The following is a 12,830-nucleotide window of genomic DNA, read 5'->3' as shown; positions in this document are numbered from 1 at the left end:
CCACCCCCCACCCCAACACCCGCCCACACACAGGCTGCCGAGTCCTTTGGAACTTTTTTTTTTTTAAACATCTTTATTGGAGTATAATTGCTTTACAATGGTGTGTTAGTTTCTGCTTTACAACAAAGTGTATCAGTTATACATATACATATGTTCCCATATCTCTTCCGTTCCTTTGGAACTTTTTATCTTTGGGGTTGGAGAAGGTTCTGATTCGTTCCCCCCACTGAGCTTCCCACCCCAGGATATGAAGGGAACCCAGGGGTCCCTCCACCAACCCTGGGGTCCACAGCTTTAGAACCCCCAGCAGGCAAGGTCGGAGGGAGAGGGGCTGGCAGACAGGGGGAAGGGAGCGGCCAAAGGCTGGAATGGGGCGGCGGTATAATTGGGGCTAGCAAGGGGACAGTGGCCACAGTTGGGACAGGAGAGAGTCACAGTTTGGGTAAGGGTCTCAGTGTGGCCAGTTTGGGTAGAGTAGGGGCATCCATTGCAGCAGGAGACAGTATAGGCCAGGAAAGGCGTGATATGGGCTGTGGAGAGGTCGGGGTCCCCATTTGGCCAGGTAGGGGCACAGCTTGCTCAGGGTCAGGATAGGCAGGCTGCTCAAAGGTCAGAGTTGGGTGGGGGGACTCTGTCCAAGTCCACAGTGCCTGACCTCTGAGACTCGCTGATGAACGAATGCATGAGGGGCCAGAAACAGGTGCCCAGCTGGATACCGGTTAGGTGGATGGCAGGTCTGGGGCGTTCACCCTGGTGCTCCCTGGCTGCCCCGTTCCCCTTCTAGCAGAGGCTGCTGATTTCACTCTTGCTGCACCCGCACTTGCAGCAGTTGCTGGAGAGGCCAGCCAGGACATCGCAGCTGCCCCGCAGAGCCCCTGGGGTGCCCTACCAGCCCGGTCGGCCTCCATAGAAGGCCTGGAGGGACTTGGTAAGGGCCAGCCACTCGCTGGAGGCCACTGCCTCATCCAGCTCGCTGTCTGCATTGGAGTCTGCGTCTGGGAAGGCATCCCCTGCAAAAGATGAAAAGAGTTAGTGCTTGGGACTCTGTCATACCCAGAGTCCGGGCTCCTGGCTGGTCCAGCTACTTCTCTGTTCTTGTGACTCAGCCTCCTGAGTAAAGATTTTGATTCCACTCAGGCCTGGGTTCCTGCTTTGATGGGCGGCTTACTCAACCTCATTGAGCTTGACTTTCCTCTTCTGTCATATCTTTTCCCCTACTATTTATTTACTGAGGACCTGATGGTTAAGAACATGTGTTTGGGAGCTGAACTGACTGGGCACCAATCCCGTTATCATCGCTCAGCTTCCGTTTCCTTGGTGGCAAAACGGGGATAGTAATAACTCCTACCTTCTAGGGTTTTATACAGAGTAGATGACTTAATTAATACCCATTAAAAAAAATAACTTAGAATAGTGTCTGGCATATGGTAGGCACTCAACTTTGTCCTAACCTGTTTTCACTCAATTTTGCCGCTTAACAAACCTGCAAGATACAGGGGCTGTGCCTCCCTTTTGCAGATAAAGAGGATCAGGGAAGGAAAGCAACTTGGTAGGAGGGTCACCTACTAGGTGGCAAATCTAGCCTTGTACTCACCACATCCCTCACACTCCCTTCCCTGAAGGCTTGGAAAGCACTTTAGTTTCTGCTTCTGAAAGGCACTTCCCAGTGTTGTGCAAAGAGCACATCGGGTGCAAAGAGCTCCCGAGTAGCAGCAGACTTTTAGCTGGTGTGGATGGTTTGCTGCCCCTCCCCCATCCGGTTCCCCCAGCCTTGACACAGCTTTGAGGGCCTGGCCCATCTCCCCAGCTGCATGTGGTGGAGGAGGGACTCTCCTGCCCCAGCCCCTCATCTCACCTCCGTCCCTGGCTCCTTGGACCCATCTTGTGTCCTGTCAATGCCCCTAACACACACACAGCACCTCCCCAGCCTCACCCATAGCTTCATAGGCCAGGATGTCTGACCGTCTCCACCAGGAGCACCTGCCGCAAAGCTTCACTCCACAGGATGCTGCCTGGGCCTCGGTCCACAGCTCCCCAGCCAGCATCCCCATGGCCAGCAGCAGCAGCAGAGGACGTTTGGCCATGCTGGCAGGGCTGCCTGAGATGTGAGAGGTGGCACAGCAAGGCAGCTTCCTGTGGTTGGTGCCTCCACCGCCTCCTGGTCCCCCATTCATACATCTTAGCTTCCCCCGCCTGTCATGGAGGAGCGAAATGACCTCCTTTATTTCCACCAGCAGAGAGGAGGCAGGCACGCGGCCCCCTCCACCCCTCCAGCACTGACCTTTCCCGTTTCCCGGACCAAGCGATAACCTTTCGCCAGGGATGGGGTGACGTGGTCCAGCTCACCGTCATCTTCAACAGAGAGAGGTGAGAAGGCCTCCACTTAGCAGAGACCAGGAACCCAGAACCCCACCAGACCGGGAGAGAGGGCACAGCCAGCCCCCCATCACCACCATACTGCTAGGCATCCAGGCCTTCTCCGTAATAACAACAATTATGAGTGCTTACACAGTATGGGCTATGGGGCCAGGCACTGCTCTAAATATGTATATTTGTTTAATTGAGTTAATCCTCCCAACAACCTATGATAATAGTTCTCAAAATTTGAGCAAGCCTCAGAATCTCCTGGAGGGCTTGTTAAAACACAGATCCCTGGGCCCTATGTGCAGAGTGTCTGAAAATCTGCATTGGAAACAGATTTCCAGGCCATGCTGATGCTGCTGGTCCAGAAACCACACTTTTTTTTTTTTAACTTTTTATTTTATATTGGAGTATAGCCAATTAACAATGTTGTGATAGTTTCAGGTGCACAGCAAAGGGCCTCAGCCATACATATACATGTATCCATTCTCCCCCAAACTCCCCTCCCATGCAGGCTGCCACATAACATTGAGCAGAGTTCCCTGTGTTATACAGTTGGTCCTCGTTCAGAAACCACACCTTTTTTTTTTTTTTTTTTTGCTGTACGCGGGCCTCTCACTCTCGCGGCCCCTCCCGTTGCGGAGCACGGGCTCCGGACGCGCAGGCTCAGCGGCCATGGCTCACGGGCCCAGCCGCTCCGTGTCCCCTGCATCGGCAGGCGGACTCTCAACCACTGCGCCACCAGGGATGCCCTAGCCACTGTTTTTTTAGATTCTTTTCCCATATAGGCCATTACAGAGTATTGAGTAGAGTTCCCTGTTCTATACAGTAGGTTCTTATTAGTTATCTATTTTATTTATAGTAGTGTGTGTATGTCAGTCCCAATCTCCAAATTTATTCCTCCCCCCAGGGAAAATTTTTAAGGATTAAAGAAAAATGTTGAGACTTCCCTGGTGGTGCAGTGGTTAGGAATCTGCCTGCCAATGCAGGGGACACGGGTTTGAGCCCTGGTCCGGGAAGATTCCACATGCCACGGAGCAACTAAGCTCATGCACCACAACTACTGAGCCCGCGTGCCTAGAGCCCATGCTCCCCAACAAGAGAAGCCACTGCAATAAGCCCGCGCACCGCAAAGAAGAGTAGCCCCCGCTCACCACAACTAGAGAAAGCCTGCGCACAGCAACAGACCCAACACAGCCAAAAATAAATAAGTAAATTTATTTTTTTTTTAAATTGTTATGAGGGGGCTTCCCTGGTGGCACAGTGGTTGAGAATCTGCCTGTCAATGCAGGGGACATGGGTTTGAGCCCTGGTCTGGGAAGATCCCACATGCCGCGGAGCAACTAGGCCCGTGAGCCACAACTACCGAGCCTGCGCATCTGGAGCCTGTGCTCCGCAACAAGAGAGGCCGCGATAGTGAGAGGCCCGCGCACCGCGATGAAGAGTGGCCCCCCGCTTGCCACAACTAGAGAAAGCCCTCGCACAGAAACGAAGACCCAACACAGCCAAAAATAAATAAATTAATTAATTTAAAAAAAACATTGAAATAAATCACATTTCACTTAAAAAAATTGTTATGGGGACAGAGTTTCAGTTTCGCAGATGAAAAGGGTTCTGGAGATGGATGGTAGTGATGATTGCACGACCATGCGAATGTACTTTATGTCGTTGAACTGGACACTTAAAATGGTTAAGATGGTACATTTCATGTTATGTGTATGTTACCATAATTTTAAAAATAATTTTTAAAAGTTTAATATCATATACAGAGAGGAACTGTCGTGTGCTGGGCAATGTTTAACAGTGGGCTTTCCAGATACAAATGAACTTATTTACAAAACAGAAATAAACCCAGAGACATAGAAGACAAACTTATCATTACCAAAGGGGAAAGGGGTGGAGAAGGGATAAATTAGGAGGTTGGGATTAACATATACACACTACTATATATAAAATAGATAAACAACAAGGACCTACTGTATAGAACAGGGAACTATACTCAATATTTTGCAATAACCCATAAGGGAAAAGAATCTGAAAAAGAATATATATATATATATATATATACACACATATACATGAATGTGTGTATAACTGAATCACTGTTCTATACACCTGAAACTCCTGAAACCTGAAACACAACATTGTAAATCAACTATGCTTCAATTTTTGAAATAATTTGTTTAAAATATTTATTTATTTATTTATTTGGCTGCACCGGGCCTTAGTTGCAGCATGCGGGATCTTTAGTTGTGGCATGCGGGATCTAGTTCTCTGACCAGGATCGAACCCGGGCCCCTTGCATTGGGAGCACGGAACCTTAGCCACTGGACCACCAGGGAAGTCCCTATACTTCAATTTTTTAAAAAATAAATTTATTTATTTTATTTTATTTATTTTTGGTTGCATTGGGTCTTCATTACTGCATGCAGGTTTTCTCTAGTTGCTGTGAGCGGAGGTTACTCTTCTTTGCGGCGCACAGGCCTTTCACTGCCGTGGCTTCTCTTGCTGCAGAGCACGGGGGCTCTAGGTGCGCAGGCTTCAGTAGTTGCAACTTGTGGGCTCTAGAGCTCAGGGTCAGTAGCGGTGGCACACGGGATTAGTTGCTCCGCGGCATGTGGGATCTTCCCAGACCAGGGATTGAACCCATGTCCCCTGCATTGGCAGGCAGATTCTTAACCACTGCGCCACCAGGGAAGCCCCCTATACTTCAATTTTTTTAAATATTAAAAAATAACAAAACAAGTAAACCCCAATGGGCTCTCCGGAAAAAAAAAAAAAAAAGGCCCTGATTTATAGCAGTTATAGGTTTCTGGCCAATTTCAGGCTACCAGCATGATATCAGTGTGATGTTGCCAAATTCCTGAAACGGTAACAATCAATTTTCACAAGTCAGTATAAGCCGGCTCCAGGACACCACGAAAATGTGAAAAACATTGCAATTTGCACAATTTAAAAAATAATGATTTTTTTTAACACCCATGTCATCATTACCCAGATCAAGAAGAAGGACAGTGCCAGCACCACAGATGTCAACCCCCCCTCCCACCCCCGCACCCCCGGTCACAATTTCTTCCCTACAGAGGTAACCACCGTCCTGACTTCAGCCATCACCACTGCTTTGCTTTTTATTCGTTTTGTGGTTTTGTTTTGTTTTTTTTTTCACCATGCCACATGGTTTATGCGATCTTAGTTCCCCAACCAGGGATTGAACCCAGACCCTCTGCAGTGAGAGCTCGGAGTCCTAACCACTGGACCGCCAGGGAATTCCCTGCTTTTAATTAGTTTTAACACCAACCTGGGCGTCTCTGAAACAGATAACTGAATCTCTGAAACATAACTGAGTCTATTTCTTTTTTTTTTTTTCCTTTTTTTTCCATTCTGACAAATTGAACTTTTTATCAAAGTCCATACAGATCTGGGCACATACAGAAAAGCGCCCAGATCATCAGTGGACACCTGGAAGAATTTTCACAAACTGAACACGCTTCTGCATCCACCCCTCAGGTCCAGAAACAGAACATTCCCAGCCTCCATCCAGAGCAGGGAAATTAAACTCCACCGTCTGGGAGGAGGAGTATGGAAGAATTTGTGGACATATGTTAAAACTATACTAACTAATAAATGCTTTGAGTGAGATGCTTTGAGGCTATGCAAAGATCCTGTTTCCCGTTCCACCCACTGATGTTAGCATTCATTGATGGATCATGTGCATTTGCTATTATTTATTATTTGGAATTCTTCTGTAAGGAAGAGTTGTTTCATCTCCATTTATTTACTTGTTCAATTATTTGTTTATACCAATATGGACTCATGAATAGTTATTTTTATTCTTTGGGTTAAAATTCAATACTATTATTATTTATTTCACCACTCAAATTGTTCCAGCTTTGGCCATTGGGAGCTCTTTCAATTGGTCCCTGCTCTAAGCATTTTCTTTCAGGCACTGCTCTTTTGACATGACTATCTCTCTCTGTCTCTGTCTCCCTCTCTGTCTCTCTCTCTCTTTCTCTCTCTCTGTCTCTGTCTCTCTCTCTCTCTCTCTCTCTCTATATATATATATATATATATATTTTTTTTTTTTTTAAGTACTTCCTTACTGTCTGGCACCACAAGATGTTCCAGGCTCATCTTGCATTTCCCCTGCCCCAGTCCTAGTATCAGCCATTTTCCCAAGGAGCCTGTGTTCCCTTTACTGGAGAGTGGCATTGAGAAGCCAAGACCTGGATGCTGAGTCTGCTTATTGCTACTGAGGGTGGGAGTTGATGTTGTTGCTTCTGGGCCTTCTCAGCTGATAGCATCACTTTAAAAATATATATATTGAGGTAAAATTCATGTGAAATAAAATTGACCATTTTAATGTTACACGTACATGCACGTTTATAGTAGCACTAGTCACAATAGCCAAAAAGTGGAAACAACCCTGATGCCCATCAACAGATGAATGGATAAACAAAATATGGTCCATCCATACAATGCAATATCACTCAGCCTAGAAAGAACGAAGCAATGACACATGCTACAATGTGGATGAAACCTTGAAAGCATTATGCTGAGTGAAAGAAGCCAGACACCAAAGGTCACATAGTGTATAATTCCATTTATAGGAGATGTCTGGAATAGGCACACCCATAGAGACAGAAAGCAGACTAGTGGTTGCCAAGGGTTGGGAGGAGGGAGGAATCGGGAGTAATTCCTACCGGTATATCTCTGGGGTGATGAAAACATTTTGGAGCTAGACAGAGGTGGTGGTTGCACAACATTATGAATATACTAAATACCACTGAATTGTCCACTTTACCACGGTTAATTTTATGCTATGTCAATTTCACCTCAATTTATTGATTTATTTCTTTTGGTTTTTAGTTGTTTGTTTTTTGCCACACCGCGTGCAGCTTGTGGAGCTTCCCCAGTGAGGGATCGGAACTGTGCCCCCTGCAGTGGAAGTGCAGTCCTATTTAATTATTTATATTATATATTTTTAAATTTCACCTCAATTTACAAAAAACAACAATAAGGGCTCTGGTGATGGGCAGAGCTGGGTTCGAATCCCATGTCTGCCTAGTTCCTGCTGTGTGACCTTCGGCAAGTCACTTAAGCTCTCTGTGCCTTGGTTTCCTCACCTGTAAAACAAGGAGGATTCAATGAGTGCGTCAAATTCTGAAAACAGTCTGTGGCATGCAGTAAGTGCTGCTTAATTAAATGTTATTTCTTTTTTAAAAAAATTTTTAAATTTTTATTTTTATTTTGGCTGCGTTGGGTCTTTGTTGATGCACGAGGGGTTTCTCTAGTCGTGGCGATCGGGGGTTACTCTTCATTGTGGTGTGCGGGCTTCTCATTGCGGTGGCTTCTCTTGTTGTGGAGCGTGGGCTCTAGGCGTGCGGGCTTCAGTAGTTGTGGCACTTGAGCTCAGTAGTTGTGGCTCGCGGGCTCTAGAGCTCAGGCTCAGTAGTTGTGGCGCATGGGCTTAGTTGCTCCTCGGCATGTGGGATCTTCCCAGACCAGGGCTCGAATCTGTGTCTCCTGCATTGGCAGGCGGATTCCTATCCACTGTGCCACCAAGGAAGCCCCTTAAATGTTATGTCTACTTGACACATCCCCTTTGGATTCGAACTTTATTCCTTTGTCCTTTTCTTCATGACAGACTCCTGGCCTTGGCTGCCCCCAAGGCCAAGGACAACGCTCCAGAAGACAGGAGTCATATCTGACTGTACTGCTTCAAAAGGGCTGGTGAATAATATGCTCCCCTCCTCTGCCTCTTCTCCTGGCCACTCTCTAGGGAGGTACCCTTCTGCCCTTTTCTCCATATCCCCAATCCTGGCCCAGGGGTTGCTGATGAACAAACACATCACTGTTTGACTTTAACTGACTGTCCCAGAACCAGAAGCTTCTTTTGTGCCTCACACAGAATCAGAATTTTGAGCCCATCACAGCTGAGTGCAAATCCCACTCCTGTGAGCAAGGCGCTGCACCTCTATGAGTTCATTGGGAAGATGGAGATAATATGCGTATCTACTTTATGGGGTTGTTTGAGGACTTGGGTGAAATTATGTAAAGTGCTTAGCACCGGGCATAACACCCAAGTGCGGAGGGTTGAATGGTGATCACCTCCTGGTGATATATTGCGGGACCTGTGAATGTGATCTTATTTGGAAAAAAGGATCTTTGTGGATATAATTAAGGACTTTGAAATGAGATCGTCCTGGATTATCTGGGTGGGCCCTAAATCCGATGACAAGTGTTAATAGACAGAGACAGAAGAGATAAGGCCAAGTGAAGATAGAGGCAGAGATTGGAGTGATGTAGCCAAAGAGGCCAAGTCATGCCAGGAGCCACCGAAAGCTGCAAGAGAACGAAAGACCCTCCCCTAGAGCCTTGGGAGGGAGCCACAGCTCTGCTGACACTTTGATTTCAGACTTCTGGCCTGCAAAACTGTGAGCGAATAAATTTCCACTGCCGTAAGCCACCCAATTGTGGTGAACTGCTACAGCAGCCATAGGAAACTAATATATAAGAATTGGGAAATGTTATCTGCTACCAGTATCATTATTGTTACTGTCATCATAATCATCATCACCACCATTATCATGGGCAGCATAAAAATGCACTTAAGGGACTTCGCTCGTGACACAGTGGTTAAGAATCCGCCTGCCAATGCAGGGGACACGGGTTTGAGCCCTGGTCCGGGAAGATCCCACATGCCACAGAGCAACTAAGCCCGTGTGCCACAACTACTGAGCCTGCAGTCCAGAGCGTGAGCCACAACTAGTGAGCCCACGTGCCGCAACTACTGAAGCCCGTGCGCCTAGAGCCTGTGCTCCGCAACAAGGGAAGCCACCGCAATGAGAAGCCCACGCACCACAATGAAGAGTAGCCCCCACTCGCCGCAACTAGAGAAAGCCCGCGCGCAGCAACTAAGACCCAACACAACCAAAAATAAATAAATAAATAAATTTATATTAAAAAAACACCCACAACCCAGAGCTTTAAAAAAAAAAAAAAAGCACTCAAATCTTACCAATCAATCCTAAATAAAGCCATTCTCCTAATTTGTTAACTAGTTTTATTTATTTATTTATTTAAATTTTGGCTGTGCCAGGTCTTATTTGCAGCACGCGGGATCTTTTAGTTGCGGCATGTGGGCTCATAGTTGCAGCATGCGGACTTCTTAGTTGTGCTATGTGAACTCTTAGCTGCGGCATGCATGCGCGATCTAGTTCCCAGACCAGGGATCAAACCCGGGCCCCCTGCATTGGGAGTGTGGAGTCTTACCCACTGGACTACCAGGGAAGTCCAATTAATTTTATTTTTGAACAGTTAATACATTCATGGGCTTCAAAAAACGAAAAGTATAAGGTTTATGCTGCAGTATCTCCCTCCCAAGTCTTAGTTCCCCTCTCTTCCCCCACAGGTAACCCACTGCTCTTGATTTCCTGAGTATCTTTCTGGAATTTCTGTGCACATACGAAAAGAAATATGAATACAAGTCCTTGTCCCCCCACCCCCTCCAACACACACACACCTGCTTTTACATTAAAGGTAGCATTAAAATGTTGGGTTTTTTATTGTGGTAAAATATATATAACATACAATATACCATTTTAGCCATTTTTAAGTATAAAGTTCAGTGGCATTAAGTACATTCACATTGTCATGCAACTATCACCATCATCCATCTCCAGAAATTTTTCATCTTCCCAAACTGAAACTCTGTATCCAGTTAAACAGGTACTCCCCATTCCTCCCTCTCCCAGCTCCTGGTAACCACCATTCTACTTTTTGTCTCTATGAATTTGCTTATTCAAGGTACATTGCAAATTGGAATGATACAGGACTTTCCCTTTTGTGTCTAGATTCTTGCATTTAGCATAATTGTTCAAGGTTCATCCATGTGGTAGAATGTGTCAGAATTTCAGTTCAAGGTAACACGTTTTACATATTCTTCTGCACCTTCCTCCTCCACCCCCGCCCCAACTTAACAGCAAATGCTGGAGTGCTCCCCTTTCCAAAGCTCTCTTTATACACCCTTGTCATTTTCTACAGCTGGACAGTATTTTGCCATGTAGATACCCCATAGTTAATTTCACTGCCAGAGACAGACATTTTTTCATTCGTTTGTTCTTAGGTTAACACTGCAGTGAAGAACCTTGCACAAATGTCATTTCACATGTATGCAAGTGTATCTGTATATAAATTCTGCAATGTGAGATTTCTGGCTCAAAGATTATGTGCATTTGTAATTTTTACAGATATTACCAAATTTCCTTCCTTGAGGGTTAGATTAATTTACACTCCCTCCAGCAATGGATAAGAGTCCTGTTTCCCTTCAGCTTCACCAACAGAATATTATCAAACTTTGGATTTTTGCCAAAAGAACAAGTGAAAAATGGTATCTCAGAGTAGAGAAAATTTGCATTTGCCTAACCACAAGCAAGACGGAACATGTTTCCATATTTCCATGTGTTTAAGAGCTATTTATAGTTTTCTTTTTCCTCTCTGGTCACCTTCCTTGTCCATTATTCTTTTAGGTTGTTGATCTTTTCCTTCCTGATTTCTAGGAGTTGTTTTTTTTTTTTTTAATTTTTGTTTCTTTTTTTAAAAAATTAATTAATTATTTTTGGCTGCCTTGGGTCTTGGTTGCTACGAGCCGGCTTTCTCTAGTTGCCACGAGCAGGGTATACTCTTTGTTGCAGTACGTGGGCTTCTCACTGAGGTGTCTTCTCTTCGTTGCAGAGCACGGTCTCTAGGTGCACAGGCTTCAGTAGTTGTGGCACATGGGCTCAGTAGTTGTGGTTAACTAAGCAACGGGCTTAGTTGCTCTGTGGTATGTGGGATCTTCCCAGACCAGGGCTCGAACCCGTGTCCCCTGCATTGGCAGGCGGATTCTTAACCACTGCGCCACCAGGGAAGTCCCTTGTTTTGTTTTGTTTTGTTTTTTTGGCCACTCCACGCAGCTTGCAGGATCTCAGTTCCCTGACCAGGGACTGAACCCGGTCCACGGCGGTGAAAGCCCGGAATCCTAACCAACCACTAGGCCACCGGAACTCCCCTAGCAGTTCTTATATGTTAAGGAGACTCACCATATGGTTATGAAATGTGTAATAAATATTTTTTCCCAATTTGTCATTTCTCTAAACTCTTAAGATTACTGATCACTAACATTTATTGAGGATTTGCTACATGTCTGGCTTTGTCCTAGGTACTTTAAACACACCATCTCTTTTCACCCTTATTGACACCATTTTTCACCTCTAAATACTACAACACACATTTTCCTACATAATATAATGCCATTTTCACACCTAACAAAATACACAATCATTCTTCAGTATCATCTTACACCAAAGCGCATGTTAACATTTCCCTGAGTCTCTGAAATATCTGTTTAGAGTTGGTTTAGAGCAGTGCTGGCCAATAGCACTTTGTCTGATGATGAGAATGTGTTTTCCCATACAGTAGTCACTAGCTACATGCGGCTGTTGAGTGCTTAAAATGTTTCCTGTGAGACTGAGGAACTGAATTCTTCATTGTATTTTATTTTAGTTTCTTTAAGTTTTAATAGCCACATGGAAAATTACAGGCCAATATCCCTGATGAAGCTAGATGCAAAAACTCTCAACAAAATATTAGCAAATCAGGGACTTCCCTGGCGGCCCAGTGGTTAAGACTCCGAGCTTCCACTGCCAGGGGCTAGGGTCCGACCCCTGGTCAGGGAACCAAGATCCTGCATGCCCTGCGGCTCGGCCAAAAAAAAAAAAATTAGCAAATCAAATTCAACAATACAGGGCTTCCCTGGTGGCGCAGTGGTTGAGAGTCCGCCTGCCGATGCAGGGGACGCCGGTTCGTGCCCCGGTCCGGGAAGATCCCACGTGCCGCGGAGCGGCTGGGCCCGTGAGCCGTGGCCGCTGAGCCGGCGCGTCCGGAGCCTGTGCTCCGCGACGGGAGAGGCCACAAGAGCGAGAGGCCCGCGTGCCGCAAAAAAAAAAAAAAAAAAAAAATCAACAATACATTAAAGGGATCATACACCACGATCAAGTGGGATTTATTCTAGGGCTGCAAGGAGGTTCAACACCTGTAAATTAATCAGTGTGATAAACCACATTAACAAAATGAAGGATAAAAATCATGTGATCATCTCAATAGATGCAGAAAAAATATCTGACAAAATTCAATATCCTTTCCTGATAAAAACTCTCAGCAAACTGCTCTTCAGAGGAAATGTACTTAATGTAACAAAGGCCGTATATGACAAGCCCACAGCTAACATCATACTCAACCCTGAAAGTTTTTCCTCTAAGATTTGGAACAAGACAAGGGTGCCCACTCTCACTACTTCTATTCAACATAGCACTGGAAGTCCTAGACAGAGCAGTTAGGCAAGAAAAAGAAATAAGAGGCATCCCCTCCCGTAAAAATAGCCACACAGGACTAGCAATTACCATGTAAGACAGTGCAGATGTAGAATATGA

At 45.7% G+C, this 12,830-nt stretch overlaps 1 protein-coding gene across 1 annotated transcript; it reads right to left on the bottom strand.

Moving 5' to 3' along the window:
• Window positions 1-110: 110 nt before the first annotated feature.
• RLN3 (relaxin 3) lies at window positions 111-2,090 on the bottom strand. The gene is given in 2 exon segments (XM_007129410.2): window positions 111-1,010; window positions 1,934-2,090. Coding segments are annotated over 2 exon segments (381 nt in total). The 5' UTR covers window positions 2,085-2,090; the 3' UTR covers window positions 111-780.
• Between the last annotated feature and the right edge of the window lie 10,740 nt (window positions 2,091-12,830).

This window comes from Physeter macrocephalus, chromosome 2 (genome assembly GCF_002837175.3).
Source record: "Physeter macrocephalus isolate SW-GA chromosome 2, ASM283717v5, whole genome shotgun sequence".
Lineage (NCBI taxonomy): Eukaryota > Metazoa > Chordata > Mammalia > Artiodactyla > Physeteridae > Physeter > Physeter macrocephalus.
The sequence above is the reverse complement of the archived record's forward strand: the minus strand, read 5'-3'. Positions and strand labels throughout refer to the sequence as shown.